Raw genomic sequence first — 16,606 nt, forward strand, 5'->3', positions numbered from 1 at the left:
GCCCTTATTCAAGAGGCGGAGCGTTCGAGCCAGCTGGCCCAGGCGATTGAGGAAATGCGCCACGCCACTACCTCGCTGGCTCAACGCCTCAAAGAGATGGAAAAGTGCATCGCCACCCTCTCTGTTCCTTCCCCCCCGCCCGTGGGCAGGCGCACGCCCCCGCTACCCCAACCCTCACGCTACGCAGGCGAAACCGAGCGCTGCGCTCAATTCCTAATGCAGTGTGCGCTCGTGTTTGAACAACATCCTGACGCCTACGTTAGCGATGAGGCTAAGGTAGCCTTCATCACCAGCCTGCTCGCGGGTGAAGCCGAATCATGGGTGCTGGCGGTACGAGAGTCCCGACCGGAGCTGTGCGCCTCGTATCCGGACTTCTTAGCCGAGATTCGCCGGGTGTTTCACCATCCAGTGACGGAGGTCGAGGCGGAAGGGAGAATCCTCGACTGCGTCCAAGGGGCCCGTTCGGCCGCAGAATACTCCGTCGCTTTCCGGATCCAGGCCGCTGGCAGCGGCTACGGCGACCGAGCGTTGAGGGGGGTGTTTCGTCGCGGCTTGAATTCCGACCTAAAGGATGAGTTGGCTACCCGCGACGCCGGCACCACCTTCGACGACCTCGTCGGGATTGTCATCGGCTTGGATCAGCGTCTTCGAGAGCGGCGAAAGGAGCTGAGCGACCGACGGCCCGAGGTACCCCGAAGCCGACCCCAGTCGACCACACCCGGCAGCGACCGCGCGCAGCCCCAGGAGGGACTCTTTGAACCGATGGTGATAGGGGGGGGAGACGACCGCGCCAACCCGAGGGCTCGTCGCACCCGAGGCCCCCAGCCTAGGACCCACGGCCAATGTAAGTCCCCGCCGAAACGGAATCCGTTGGGGGCTAAGTCCACTACACGAGTCACACGGTTGGAGCTGGAGAGTGAACTATTTGGCCCCTCCAGCTCCCAAAGAGTGCGGGCACTAGTGGACTCGGGGGCCGACGGGTGCATTATCGACCCCCACCTGGCCGACCTGCTGGGCTGCCGACTTTTAGATCTCCTTCCCCCTAAGGAGATCGTCGACCTGGATGGCCGATTATTAGCCCGGGTCACCCACCTCACGGCCCCACTTAAGCTCCGAGTGGCAGGCAACCATGTGGAGCACCGCCAATTTCTTGTTATGCCCTCCCGGAACGCGCCATTGGTCTTGGGTCTCCCCTGGCTCAAGGCCCATGACCCATCCATTTCTTGGGAGGGCCCCACCATTCAGGGCTGGAGCCCCTACTGCTACGCTAACTGCCTGCGGTCGGCTACGGCAGGGCGTAACCCCTCCCGCGGTGGCCCGCCCGAGGCCATCTGCCTCAAAGGCGTGCCACATTGCTACCACGACCTGCGGGAGGTGTTCAGCAAAGACAACGCCCAATCCCTGCCGCCCCACCGACCGTATGACTGTGCTATAGACTTGCAGCCAGGGGCTCCATTACCGGACTCCAGACTTTACCATATTTCTCAACCGGAACGGGAAGCCCTGAGCACTTACATAGACTCCTCTCTAGCGGCAGGACTCATTCGGCCGTCGCGTTCCCCGCTGGGCGCAGGGTTTTTCTTTATCGACAAGAAGGACGGATCCCTGCGCCCATGCGTTGACTACCGGGGCCTGAACGACATCACCATCCGCAACAAATACCCTCTCCCCCTCATGGATTCGGCCTTTGCGCCCCTTCAGTCCGCCACCATTTTTTCTAAATTAGATCTTCGCAGCGCCTACCATTTGGTCCGAATCCGTGAGGGGGATGAATGGAAAACAGCCTTCTAGACACCTTTAGGGCACTTTGAATACCTGGTGATGCCGTTCGGGCTCACGAACGCGCCTGCCGTATTCCAGAATTTGATAAATGATGTGCTCAGGGACTTCCTCAATGTTTTTGTTTTTGTGTACCTCGATGACATTCTTATTTTTTCTCACTCTGCAGAAGAACACCGGCAACACGTCCGACGGGTCCTGGCGCGGCTCCTGCAAAACCGGCTCTATGTGAAGGCAGAGAAGTGTGACTTCCATGTCCGCTCTCTGTCGTTCCTGGGGTTTGTGGTGGAGCAGGGGCAGCTCAGGGCCGACCCCGCCAAAACCAAGGCGGTGGTGGAATGGCCGATCCCAAAGACGCGCAAGCAGCTTCAGCGGTTTTTGGGGTTTGCCAACTTCTACCGCCGCTTCATTCGCGGGTATAGTCAGAAGGCACTCCCCCTCACTAACCTCACGTCCACCAAGCTCCCTTTCAGGTGGACTCCCGATGCTGAGGGGGCTTTCAACCGCCTCCGTCGTGCCTTCACCAACCCCCCCGTTCTGCGTCATCCCGACCCGGATCTTCCGTTCACGGTCGAGGTTGACGCATCCGAGTCCGGAGTAGGGGCCGTCCTTTCCCAGCGCTCTCCCACCGACCAGAAGCTACGCCCATGCGCCTTCTTCTCCCGCCGGCTCAGCCCCGCCGAAGCCAATTACGACGTCGGCAATCGGGAACTGCTGGCGGTCGTCCTGGCCCTGCAGGAATGGAGACACTGGCTTGAGGGAGCTAAACACCCCTTCACCGTCTACACGGATCACAAGAACCTGGCGGCCATCCGGTCGGCCAAGAGACTTAACTCACGGCAGGCCCGATGGTCACTCTTCCTCACCCGTTTTGACTTTTCTCTCACCTACTGCCCAGGGTCACAGAACACCAAGCCCGACGCCCTATCCCGTATCCATGAGCCGGCAGAAAGGGAGGAGACCACCGCCAACATCCTGCCGGCCCAGCGCATCCTGGGCGCCCTGAGGTGGGAGGTTGAGAGAAAAGTCCAACAAGTCCAGGGAACCACCACCATCCCCAGGGGCTGTCCCAAGGATCGCCTGTTCGTCCCCCCCCCTCTACGCACCGAGGTGCTCATCTGGGGGCACACATCTAAGATAGCTTGCCACCCGGGGGTCAACAGGACGATCCAACTCATCGCCCAACGGTTCTGGTGGCCGGGGTTTAGGAGGGACATCACCCTCTTCGTGAAGGCCTGCCCGACCTGCGCCCGTGGAAAGGCCTCCCACCAGCCCCCGGCCGGACTCCTCCAGCCCCTACCGGTTCCGTCCAGACCCTGGTCCCACATCTCCGTCGACTTCGTGACAGGCCTTCCCCCCTCCCGTGGCAAGACGGTCGTCCTCACCGTAGTGGACCGATTCTCCAAGTCGGCCCACTTCGTTCCGTTAACCAGGTTGCCGTCCGCCACCGAGACGGCTCAACTCCTGGTTAACCATGTCGTCCGTCTCCACGGGATTCCGACGAACATCGTGTCGGATCGGGGACCGCAGTTCGTGTCCAAGGTATGGAAGCGTTTCTGTCGGTCCCTAGGGGCATCGGCGAGCCTGTCGTCTGGGTACCACCCCCAGACCAACGGACAGACGGAGAGGAAGAACCAGGACCTGGAGGCGGCCCTCCGGTGCGTGTGCCTCCACAACCCGGCGTTGTGGGCCCTGCACCTACTCTGGGTGGAGTACGCCCACAACTCCCTGGTCTCCGCAGCCACAGGTCGGTCCCCATTCATGTCCGCCTGTGGCTATCAGCCGCCCTTATTTCCCACACAGGAAGGCCAGGTGGAGGTCCCGTCTATCGATCATCACCTCAGACGGGCCCACAGAGTCTGGAAGGAGACCAGGGACGCCCTGTCACGCACCGCATCCCGGAACCGGCGGGTGGCAGACCGCCATCGACGGCAAGCACCCAGCTACCAGGTCGGGCAGGAGGTCTGGCTATCCACGAAGGACCTTCGGCTGGCAGGGTCCTCGGCCAAGCTGGGCGCATTATTTTAATAGGTAAACCGGCTGCATTGTACCATTATTCTGTGGTGAATCCATTGGTGTCTCGACTGGAGTACAAAAATGTTCATCTTGAGTGTTTCAGGGGAGCCTTTTTGAACTGCCAGATCAGCCTTGCATCCATTCTTTAATCCGCTTATCCTCCCTCGCATCGCGGGTGTGCTGGAGCCTATCGCAGTTGTCTTCGAGCAGAAGGCAGGATACAGCCTGAACTGTTTGCCAGCCAATCAAAGAGTGCAAAAAGACAACAATCACACCTGAGGACAATTTAGAGTGTTCAATTGACTTGCCATGCATTTTTTATTTCGAATGTGGGAGGAATGTGAATGCAACAGAGGAAGGCCGGAGCTGGAATCAAACTCTGCACTTCTGCATTGTGAGGCAGACGTGCTAACCAGTCGTCCACCGTACTGCCAAACATCAGTCTTTCACCTTGAGATTTTATATTGTTTAAAAACGTATACGGACAGACACACCCAAAACAAATCACACATGGTGACATTGACCATCTTGGATCATCACAAAACTGCAACAAGTACCAGACAGTTTATTCTGCGAGGCTTCAACGCCAGTATTATAAATTTCACTGACATTTGTTTAACACTTAGCACATTAGTGATTCCTTTATGGTTGCTTGCCAAGCGGGTGTGACAGTGGAAAGTGCGCATCGGCAACAATAACAAAATATCCCACCTTGACATCCTTGATGGGGTGACACTCAATCTGATGAGAGACGGATGCCGTTTGGTTCATCTTTGCCCCTCACATTCATGGGCTGCCGCTTTATCCAATCAATTGAGGTTTGCTTCCTTCAGCGAGAAATCTGATGTTCTGCTACGTTGATATTGCCTTTAAGGTACATCAGAGACGAAACACATCTCTTCTATCCTTCTCGCAGTGAAGCGTTGTTAGTTTGACGGCCTCCCTCCCGTAATGTGCTGTTGTGGAGTAAAACTCAGGAGGTTGGCCAATGCCACCCACATACAGTTGGAAGATGTCTCTTGATCAGGATTTATATTGCAGACGTTTACACATTTGAGACACAGCATCCTTCACTAGGATTTATGTTAGTTTAAAAGACATTTTGCCAGAGTGTGTATCTAATGTATTTAATCTAATGTGCCCACAGCCATCCGATGCTGTTTGTCCTGTAGTGGAAAAGAATAAATGAAAAATGAATGGATTGTGAAATGTATGTGAATGTATAAATAAAATGTATTATTATTATTATTATTATTATTATTATTATTATTATTATTATTATTATTATTATTATTATTATTTGTTATTGAATGTTTCAAAAACAGTTATTGTCATTGTCATTCAAAAGTGGTGTGTGGGTACATGATTGTGGTTTCATAATAGTTCATGAAAGGAGAAATTATTATCCCGGGAAAGTAACACACACATTTATTTTCTTCAAAATTATGAAAATCACAGGTCAGTGTAATTTGTCATGATCTTGGAAATGAGATTATATCCATTTGTGCATTTCACAGTTTTAAAAGATGGGTCTGCAGGGTATATGAAGGTACAAACCTATACAAATAAAGTGCAGCACCCGTCTGAAAATGTTTCACATATTCATTAAGTTGAAGGACAGCTACAGATGGCACTGTGGCCGAAAACAATAATAATGATACAACGAACACAGTTGGATATTTAGTCGACGTCTTTAGCATTCTGTTCAGACGACGTCTGAAGATTCAGCGACTAGATTGAGGCGACCTACCCCCTGATACACGTTGAAAGACTTTTTGCCGTTTTTTGTGTGTTCTGGCCAACACATTAACACAATTGCTTTTGCACCATCTAGTGGAATGTTGGTGTCAAATTAAGTATCGACGCACATTCATTTCGACACGCTTTTAGGTTTTCATGGAAGTTGTCATTAACATTACATGCAAATCTTCCCTCTTCGTAGTTGCGCTCTGACCCTATCGACAGCAGTGGGGTTCACTGTCAAGTGATTTAGATATGCACGTCTTGTTTACCAAACAGTTGTACATTGAAATGTTCTCTTCCTTTCCTGTTGTAGGGCCAAGCTTTATTCACTAACCTCTGTTTTTTCCCATTGACATTTGCGTGGAAGTTAACCAAGTCCAACCTTTCAGGAACTCCCAGACTATTGAGACCCCTGTGACAAGTGTCCAAGTAGCGGATCTCCAGCCCCATTATCCCTGATGTTCTGATTGTCTGCAACCCAGCCTGGAGGAACTGGTAATGGTGGAGGAACCACAGTTTCCTCCTTTCTCCCGGGAGGCGGATCCCATTTAGAGCTTAGCCTCCTTGGGGCTGCGACTGGATGACCGCTGGGCTGTCTCTCTTCCAAAACGTCCTCCTCGGGAGATGAATCTGGCTGACCTACTGCACGTGTTGACTCCTTGACAGGGTTCAGCCTTCTCATAGGAATTATGGAGCGAGATGAAGAGGGTTGTCTGTGGTGGCCTACTTCACCGGTGACTGGTGAAACACATAGACATTATCATTAAAAATGGTTTTGTGACAAATAGGTTGAAACTTTATGAACTCACCATTACTTCGTCGTCTGAGACCAAATGCAATCTCTGGATCTACTCCGGGCGGGAGGGAGTAATATTTTTGGGATTTGGCCAAATTCTGACCATGCTGCAAGACAAAGACACATGACTCCATGAAGTGAAATTGTTTGGGGGCTTTTTGAGATCTGTGTACTGGTGTCACCGACCATCTCACGAAAACTTGCAGTTCGGAGGCTTCGCCTGATGCTCGCGTGTCGGCGAATCAAAATCTCCCTGGCTCGGCTATTGTCAGGCTGGTTGATGTTGCTGGTGTAGGCCATGGTCTGCACAGGAATACAAAGGCTACTTTTAATTGTATTGGAAATTATGTACATTAAAGGACAACCGACACCATTTTTTTGTTTCATAACTGACATCAGAAAAACGTTTTATAGCATCTAAAATACCCAAAACACGCAGGCTGATATTTTTAGTCAAATGCAAAACACCAATAAAAATGACTTAAAGTGTGCTAAAACTGCAACAAATTGAGCTGCGAATTGGAGGTTTTCAGAAAGTCCCGCCCCTAGTTCGTGACGTCACGCCAAGACGTCTTGTCTTGCTCGAGAATCAAAACAATGGCTTCAGATTCGGAGAAGATGCTTTCTTGTTACTCATCCAGTTATGAATATGATTCAAATAGTTCTGAAGATGAAAGCATAAATGTTTGCAATCGATTAAAGGAGTCCTCCCATATCAATTTGAGCCGTTAATGACAGCAATGTAGCACCCAGAAAATGCAGAAGATGGCGCCCAATCACCGTTGAAAATGGGCTGATTTGTCTGCTGGGAATTTGTGTCTGCGAATATCAAATAGTTGTCATGGTGCAACACACAACGATTCACCATCGCGTCATTCATGTGTTTTCCTTCTAATTTCGCCTACAACACGGATCAACACGAAGTTTTCAGACCAAACAAAGTACAGTGAGACCTCAACTTACGAACTTAATTAGTTCCCAGACAGAGTGTGTAAGGCGAAAAGTGTGTATCTCCAAAAAAAAATCCCATAGCAAACCATTAAAATAGGAATAATATGTTCCCGGGTTTCCATAAAATATACTTTTCAACTAAATAAACCTTAAAACTACACACAACATACCTTATTCTGTGTATAATAAATGTGCTATTGTATTGTAATGAAAGAAATACATTGCATTGTACCATAAAGTCACTTTATTTACATTTGTGATGGTCATTGATGGATTGATGGAATGGCGTTGGAGGTCGAAGGTCAAAGGGAATTGCTGTTTCGAAAGAGGCACATTAAATGAGGACTGTAATTAAAGAAATAAACTGTGCTGTAAAATAAAGTTTTATTTACCTTTTTGATGGTCGTTGATGGCTTATGGAAGGAGAGTCACCTTCCACAAGGACTGTTGGTAACTTAACCTCTGGTGTGGCTTCATTTTTGCTGATTAAAAACCTCTTAATTGACACCTGTTGCTTTCTGACTTGTAAAGTCTTACGAAGCTGAGGCATCCCATTATTGTTCATCATGTTGATATTGTCATAGCCACAGTCTTTTCTGAATGGAACTGTTCGGTAAAAGCCTGCACATCATTCCACTTAGCCAACATTGCCTTTATGAGCTCACTTGATGCTGCAGCCATCTCCTCCTCAGATGTTCTCGAACCATCCGTTCCTGGCTTTAAAATCCTCAAAAAGCGCCGAACTTCCAGGTTGGCGCATGGCGATATCGGCGTGAATTAGCCGTGCTTTCTCGCATAAAATAGCTTTACTCACACTGTCGCCGGATAGCTGCTTTTCGTTAATCCAAATTAACAAAAGTTTTTCAACTTCTTCGATTGCCCGTGACCGTCGCTTTGAGAGCATGGAAACACCTTTTGCAACAGATGCACCTTTGATGGCTTTTCTGTTCCGGAGAATGGTAGCAATTGTTGACTTAGCATAGCCGTGCTCGGCCACTAAATCACGCACACCTCGTTCGTGTTTTTCAATTATCTCCTTCTTCTCAGCGACTATGATTTCATTTTGTGTCTTATTGGGCTGAACACGAGCCTGTGGTGTTTTTTTTCAGTCCCATCATAGTAAAATTATCAGCAAAAAGCTCCAAGAAGGCGATCGACGTGTGCATTCAATGAGAGGGGGTGTGGAAAGTAGCGCCGGCTGGAGCGCTGTTCGGTCGTGTGCTTCCGCCGAAGATCACTCCGCCAGATCCGAAGGTCGTGTGCTTGATGGACCAGCCGTGGTGGGTATGTATTATGAAAATAGTGCTTATTATAAGGTTTAATTTTCATAAATTTGACGTTCGTAAGATGAAAAGTTCGTAAGATAAGGTGTTCGTAAGTTGAGGTCTCACTGTACTGCAAAATGCATTGTGTGTCGCTTTCTCGGTCAAGGGCGTTCCAAACGTGGGGATCGTCATCAACTCGAAAACAAGACTTCCTGAATATTCAGCGCGAGTCTTAAAATGTAAAATATAGCTATATGCGGTGGAATCTTTGTAAAATATATATATAGTAGAAGTCATTTGAAGTGATTTTACAAATTATGGACACAACTTGTCCGGAGGCGTCGGTTGCCCTTTAAGACATTGATAATGTGAATAATTTCCCACAGCAATTATCAACAATGATTATATCATTGCGACAATATCAGGAGTTTAACTTCATTATTCTGAAATTCATGTGATCCTTGTGCACCAGATTGGTGACGCAGTGAGTGGAATTTGAAACTGGAACCACTCAACTTACCCTCTCTCTTATCTTGTACATATTCTTTGACAGGATGTCATGCATCTTCCGCACATCGGCAGCCAAAAAATTATTTTTCTGTTGAGACGAATTTCTCCTCTCGTCACTGGTGAGAAAAATCAACCACAGACTCAGTGGTGCACAAAAAACATTAACAATGATAATAGAAAATGCAATTATACAAATATTAAAATGAAGAAAGTTCAAGTTTGTGTATTTCAAGACTTCAAGTGAATTAATAAATATGTGATAGAAAAATATTTTGTATATCAGCGCTCAAGACATTGTATTATTATTATTATTATTATTATTATTATTATTATTATTATTATTATTATTATTATTATTTATTATTATTATTATTTTCCTTACTGAAGTGATACAATAGATGGCGCTGCACTCAGGTCACCCACAGGTGTGTCCAGCAAATCAATGGCCGTCTGCAGCTCAAGTTTCTTGTACAGAGACACAATACTGGATTCTGCCCTGCTGTCTCGAAGCAGGATGCGTCTCAAAAAGCGGTCATTGAACTTTTTAAACCTGAGCCAAAGATGAAAAACAAATGGCATGGATGAATGTTATCACTGAATAAATTCCAGATGTGATCAAATAATGAAATCCCTACTTGTCTTTCCAATAGTAGTGACTCCATTGCCCACATAAGTCCTCAATGCCGCAAACAACGTGCTCCATCACCTTGACACAATATTGAATCATATGAAACAAGCAGAGTAGACGAATGATGAAGTGTAACGATAAGTCTTACCCTGTTGTGAATTTCTACATTGATGGTGCCCAAGTCTTTGTTGGTCCTCCTGATATTTATATATTCTATGATGGGACGAATGCTGATACCCTGCCAAGAAGAAAAACTATGAGCCATTAAGATTTACGATTAATCGTGACTCGATTTTTACAGCCACAACACTCAGGAGGCCACACAGAGCAACAGCTCCCACCTGTATGAACACAGTGAATATGATGATCGCAATGGAAGCAGTGACAAATAAATTCTTCCTATTGATGCTGTCAGGCAGAGTGAAGACCAAAGCGAAGCAAATGGCCCCTCGGACGCCTCCATAGGCTAAGCCAAACTGATCCTTGAATGTGAAATGGATTGTTCGGAATGGATTTATAATCTGGGATAGAACCAAGATGCCTGTGGGGGGAGGAAGAAAAGTTCAAACAAATTAGTTAAATCCGATTGATCAAATGGTTGTGTTCAGCCTCTCCTCACCTATTCCTCTCCAAAGGAGGGCAAACAGGAGTGTGAACAGAATGTAAGCCCAATTCCACTCGTGTTCAGTCGTTATAGTCACAACGCCCAGGAAGAAGAAGATGAGCGTTTCAGAGATGGTGGCCAACATCTTAATCACATGGCGAATGGTCGTGCAGGACCTCTGAGACACGTTCTCCTCAACATAGTACTTCATGGTAATTGCACATGTTATAATCCTGCAGTGGGTCAGACATGCAATCATGAAATGGTTTTCAGGAGATGGTGATTTTCTTGAAAAGAATGACAATGAAAAGTATTTGTATTTGTTTTCGATTTGCTGTTTGTATCATCGATGCTCAAAAATAAATAGGACCGCCCTTCCATATTTTGTCAAACACAATTCATCTGATTGGGCTTGTTATTTATGTTGACTTAAAATTTCACATTTGAACAATGGAGTTATCAATCACCCACATTTTTTGTCAGACTGCACACTGTAAGTTGTGGGATGTCTTTGCCGTTGTCCTGAGAAATACTTTTTGTGATCATCTTATTTTCAAAGTTTTATGTCATATGTTCTATTGTATCTTTGTTATTTAACAAAAAAATATCTGTAACACAAGATGTTTTGTGCTGTATTGCATTGCATTACATTGCATTGCATTGCATTGTATTGCATTGCATTGCATTGCATTGGATTGGATTGGATTTGCCTTTATTAGTCTCGCAGTGGACAAATTTACATTGTATTGTATTGTATTGTATTGTAAAGACACATTCAGGCTTTAGGAAATTGTATCTGATATTATACATAAAATGATTTCCCGTCTTGTGTCTACTAAAAAGATTGGATTGGATATGGATTGGATATGCCTTTATTAGTCTCACAGTGGAGAAATTTACATTTAAGATAACTGCTACATTGAATTTGTGACTTTTCAAGATTTGGTTAGACAAACCAAAACTATTTTTTACCGTTTTGAACAGTTCAAACATGAAGCTGTTTTGACTAGTATTACACGGTCTACGAGATAGGGGAAACTAGTCTACTGTGTACTACAGTCACATTATAAACACATTCATTAAAAATGAGAAAAAATAAGAATCTTGTGAAGATTGGGTTTAATGCTGCTATTGTATTGGATGCAATATATATTTTGCAGTTGTCCCTTATGAAATGGCCCAATGGGCCGGTCAATACAAAAAAATACAAATATTTAAAGCAGAACAGCGCACGTTTAGTCATGTTTAAGTAAACAGTGTTCACAAATCACACTGAACTCTCTTTCTTGAAAGAAGAAGAGCAAGTTTGACATGTTCTGTTAGGCCACAAGAATCTGCAGCATCCTATGTTACAATCTCCTGAGCTTTTCAGCACTGGAACAAAAGGAATTGTACTAATAGAATGGCTCTATACAACTGAATTGCTATCCTGAGACCATGTAAAGATTGGATTGGATTGGATTGGATTGGATATGCCTTTATTAGTCTCACAGTGGAGAAATTTACAAGATGTGTGGTTCTATTGATGCCTGACTGCAAAGTGTCCTTGAGAATTTTGAAAGGCGCTTTGAAATGAAGTGTATTATTATTATTATTATTATTATTATTATTATTATTATTATTATTATTATTATTATTATTATTATTATTATTGTGTGCTTGTTCTACTTACGCAAGGACACTGGAAATGGCAAACAACTCGGCCGCCAGGTAAGCCAAGTAGCTGAACATGAAGACAAAAAGGGGCTCGATTTGCCGTGCATTGTGGGTAAAACGTGTGGTAAATGCCGCTACAAAGCCGAAAACAAGGCCAAAGAGGAGACCTCCAGCCCCAACAACAAAGAACCGAGCCACACCCAAAAACACATCTGTTGATTCAAAAGCTGACATATCCGCCACATAGGAAAACATGCTGTAAAGTACCTGCAATGACAAAGTGTTTCAAACGATTAATTCACATAGACAACTGCGGTTTAGATGGGCAGTATGTCATCAAGCTGTTTTTAATGGTCACATAGCGCAAAGAAGGATGCAGCAAAATACGTCAATGCAATCAATGGGAAGCTTCTTGAGTGAAACCCAGTCAGCCTCAAGATTTCATGGTTACTTCCCATGAGACAATGAGGAATTTGACCGATGTCTTTGTCTCTGCCTAAAAATAGCAAGGCTACCCTGTTGCCATTCAAAAAGGGAAAACTCACCACAGTGACAGCATCGTTAAAGAGTCCCTCTCCAAATATGACAATGTGTGTCTGCTCATTAACATCAATGTCATCAAACACGGCGAGCACAGCCACAGGGTCCACTGCAGAGATGATGGATGCAAATAACAAATTTTCCTGCCAGGAGCACAAACTTGTATCAATAAATCATTTTGCAACCTTTGCATCCAAATCTGCCTCTTTTATGATCCACCTGATGCGCCCTGTTCTCATTACTAACCTGCAGGTTAATATCTTGAACTCCGAAGACCTCAAACTGACAGATGGCAAAGAGTGAGAGTCCAATCCCAATGCTGTTCCACAGAGTTCCCACCACGGCATACCACAGCACCGTGCCGACATTTTCGAAAAAGGGTCGAGTGGGTATAAAATAGCCATTTTCTAGGACGATAAGTGGAAGCATGTAGAGGAAGAAAACATTGGAGGTGAGCACAGCTGGTGGTTCCTCTTTAACGGAATGCATAATAGCGCCAACAATAAGTCCGATAGAAATCAGCAAACAGGACTCAGGGATCCAAATTGTGATTTTTTGGTAAATGTGGAAACCTGAAGAAGCAAGAGAGAGCAAACGTTGATGGATATTTCTTTAAGATATTCTGTTTTTAAAAATTAATCCACAGACAGACAGACACAAGACACAAAAAGATTTACCAATTTTGGCAAAGGAGGCCAGCAGTACCCACAGTGTGAATTCAAAGGGAACTTGTATCCGAGGATAGTCCATTGTAAACACAGGAAGACTGGCCCTCTCCTCGTCAGGGAAGGCCTGGGGTCGATCAATTTCATTGTTGAAAGGACTCTCGCTGGCTGATGCTGAAGATTCAGGTTTTTGAATTTCACATTTTCCTCCGTAACAGCAGAGAAACAAAAGAAGGAGCACAAGTAGGTCTTGTCTGCGACAAAAAACTGGTCCGAACATTTCCACAGATTGACACAGATAGGAAGTCCAGGGAAATAAAATCAGATGGTCGCGACCATTAAAGAAAAGTTAGAAAATGGACCACCACACATATATGCTTCTTTCATTCATTAAAGAACATCTGTAATGCAATAGCATTTTAAATAAAAATATTTTTTGCAAGTAACTCCTCTCTGAACTTTCTGGGTGAAATGCAATCCTGGTTCCAACTGTTGTTCAACCTGCTTGTCACAGGTGCCTTGCCTACTGGGTGGAGCAAAACAAGGTGGTGAGATTTCTTTTGTGTGTTGCTACACTTTTTCATAGACGATCTCACAGTGAATAAGTGTAAAATATAGTTTTAATTTAAAAAAAAAATCAGCTTTGCTTAGACATTAGCTTCAATTAATGTAGATTTTGAATTACAACACATGTCCACCGGAAGGTGCAAGAGGAGAATAATTTGAATTTTACTTCGGGAGAAATGACTGAAAAGCATGCCTTTGCAGCAATACTAGACCTGTATTGCGGCCGTTTCCCCAAGTGTACGCATTGTGGTAACCTTACTCCCACTAGTGGTAAATAAAATAATTACAATTCGGGGCAATCATGTTAAACATTGTGGTGTATTAACCTTACTCCCACTAGTGGTAAATAAAATAATTACAATTCGGGGCAATCACGTTAAACCAGAAATGGGCAAACTACGGCCCGCGGGCCATGTTTGGCTTTCTAATCCGGCCCGCCAAATTTGTCCAAATTATAGTAAAAACAGTGACTGATAGTCTGAAAAAGTTAGCTGACACGTCAGACAACTCTGAAAAGTTGTCTGCCCGGCCTTAAAGAAAGACGAGAAACGGCAAAAAAACATGTCGTAAGGTAGATTTTTTTTTCTTAAATTAAGGCTGTACCTACCACAAACGCTACGTTGCTTAATTTACGGTAACTATTTGTGGCCGAAGGTTTTATTGCAGTTGTCTTTTGCCGTCATGATTCACAATGCGCTGTTTGCATTGCATTGCATCATTCGGGCCACTGAGCGCCTTTCATAACTCTCAAGTACTCTTTACAGTCACGGTTTAATGTAAATTTACTTTTTATAGCGACACAAATTTTGTTAGCTTCTTTTGAATCTTTCTTCTGGGGCTAAGGTTCTGTGCATCTACTTTGGAAAATGATATGCAAACGCACGACTTTGCTTCGGACTTTCCCAAGTGTTCTTGGGAAAGTCCGAAGCAGGAAGCAAGCTTCTGATTGGCTGCTGTGCCGAGTATGCAAATTTCAACTGTAGGTAGCCTATGTTCGTGTGATTGGCAACGATCCACGTGCACTGTTTGCGCGTGAAGGCGAGCGAGGGCGTCCGTGGCGAGTTGTCGAGTGCGCGGTCAGGACAATCCATCCATGATTTTGCAGAGTTTAACACAAGTAGATATTATTGAGTTTGAGTATTTCGTTGTGTAATAATATGTATTGAATGTTGAATGTGATTCCTTTTTTCAATAAATGTAGATTTCTTTAACTTTCCACTTTCGATTGAAACTTGTTAAAAACAGACGCAATCTTGATAAATCACAGTGCGTATGTTATTTTAATCTCTTTACATTTCCTCCTCCCAGTATCTGCAAAATAGTGTGTAAATGCCATATCTTGCATATTCCTTGAGACAAATTTATGAACTGATAAGGGCTTTTTTCCACATTTGAAAGACTTAATAAATTAATCAAAAAACATCCCTTTCATCCCTTTGCTGATGTGAAATGTAAATTTCTCCACTGCGAGACTAATAAAGGCAAATCAAATCCACTCCAAATTGGGTTGTAGTGTTCTTACTGTGCTATGAGGTTTGCAAACACTACATTTAAAGGACAACCGACATCACTTTTTTGTTTCCTAACTGACATCAGAAAAATGTTTTATAACATCTAAAATACCCAAAACATGCAGTATGATATTTTTAGTCAAATGAAAAACACCAATAAAAATGACTTTAAAAAAATCGAAACCGGAAGTGGCCAGTTTCAGAAGGTCCGGCCCCCTTGTTCGTGGTGTCACGCCAAGACGTCTTGCCTTGCTCAAGAATCAAAACAATGGCTTCAGATTCAGAGAAGATGCTTTCTTGTTACTCATCCAGTTATGAATATGATTGAAATAGTTCTGAAGAGGAAAGCATACATGTTTGCAATCGATTAAAGAATTTATTCCGTGTCATTTTGAGGCATCAGGGGGGGGCGAATGTCGCACCCAAAAAAGGCAGAAGATGGCGACAATCTTCCGTGTGGAAATGGCTCAACATTTTTGTCACAACACACAAGGATTAACCATCGCGTTATTTATGTGTTTTCCTTCTAATTTCGCCATCAACAAGGATCAACACGAAGTTTTCAGACCAAATAAGGTACTGCAAAATACATTGCGTGATCAAAGGACTGCTACAGTGTGTCCTTTCTCGGTCAGGGGCGTTCCTTCAGTGACGTGACGTGAGGACTCATCACCAACTCAAAAACAAGTCTTCCGGAATATTCAGCGCGATTCTTAAAACGTAAAATATAACTATATGCGGTGTAATCTTTGTAAAATACACTCAATTGAAGTCATTTGAAGCAATTTGACAAATTATGGACACAACTTGTCCGGAGACGTCGGTTGCTTTAGTATATCCGGCCCAAACATTCCCTCCAAATGCTCCTGGCCCGGCCCCTCCGTCAAATTTTAGAACCCATTGTGGCCCGCGAGTCAAAAAGTTTGCCCACCCCTGTGTTAAACATTGTGGTGCAGGTCTGTGTAAGCTCTCAGTCGTACAGGAGTGGTCCATCGATGAGAAGGTTTCTTCAGCCGTCATCTGTACAAAAGTGAAGGTTTCGGACGTTTCGCCTCCTATCCAAGAGACTTCGTCAGCGAACTAAAGTCTGACTGGTCGTATCGGCCCCATTTATATATCCCTAATGTCCAGACCTAGTGGCGCCGGACACAGCTATGATAGGTCCCTACTCTCAGGTTGGGGGGGGCGCGGGACCCCCCCCTGTGGCCCCACTGATTGTTCCTACATTCCTGACTAACGATTGGCCTATTACCCCCACTCCCCCCGTTATCACCTCATCAGCATAACGACCCTCATCAGCATTGCGAAAGTTGCCTAACCTGTTTTGCCTGAGCAGGCTATTGTATGAACGATCCAAATTGAACCTCACACCACC

The 16,606-nt window shown here is 45.2% G+C and overlaps 1 protein-coding gene across 1 annotated transcript; it reads right to left on the bottom strand.

Annotated features, from left to right (window-relative positions):
* Positions 1-5,194: 5,194 nt before the first annotated feature.
* LOC148903395 (sodium/hydrogen exchanger 2-like) lies at positions 5,195-13,629 on the bottom strand. Its single transcript, XM_089001685.1, has 13 exons — positions 13,166-13,629; positions 12,735-13,060; positions 12,494-12,631; positions 11,965-12,215; positions 10,308-10,525; positions 10,030-10,229; positions 9,837-9,926; positions 9,696-9,766; positions 9,443-9,610; positions 9,071-9,176; positions 6,521-6,637; positions 6,348-6,441; positions 5,195-6,276 (listed from the first exon to the last, which is right to left on the bottom strand). The coding sequence occupies exons 1-13, from the start codon at positions 13,431-13,433 to the stop codon at positions 5,939-5,941; spliced, it is 2,385 nt and encodes a 794-aa protein (XP_088857811.1). The 5' UTR covers positions 13,434-13,629; the 3' UTR covers positions 5,195-5,938.
* Positions 13,630-16,606: the final 2,977 nt, after the last annotated feature.

The sequence above is a fragment of the Hippocampus bargibanti genome, linkage group LG01 (genome assembly GCF_051943395.1).
Source record: "Hippocampus bargibanti isolate YZ-2025 linkage group LG01, ASM5194339v1, whole genome shotgun sequence".
In the NCBI taxonomy this organism is placed as follows: Eukaryota; Metazoa; Chordata; class Actinopteri; order Syngnathiformes; family Syngnathidae; genus Hippocampus; species Hippocampus bargibanti.

Excerpts from the sequence above, each read along its gene's own strand:
- LOC148903395 (XM_089001685.1), bottom strand. The coding sequence starts at position 13,433 with ATGTTCGGACCAGTTTTTTGTCGCAGACAAGACCTACTTGTGCTCCTT. Across the intron at positions 9,927-10,029 it reads TATTCACTGTGTTCATACAG|GGTATCAGCATTCGTCCCAT; the intron begins GTGGGAGCTGTT and ends TCTTCTTGGCAG. Across the intron at positions 9,767-9,836 it reads ATGTAGAAATTCACAACAGG|GTGATGGAGCACGTTGTTTG; the intron begins GTAAGACTTATC and ends TATTGTGTCAAG.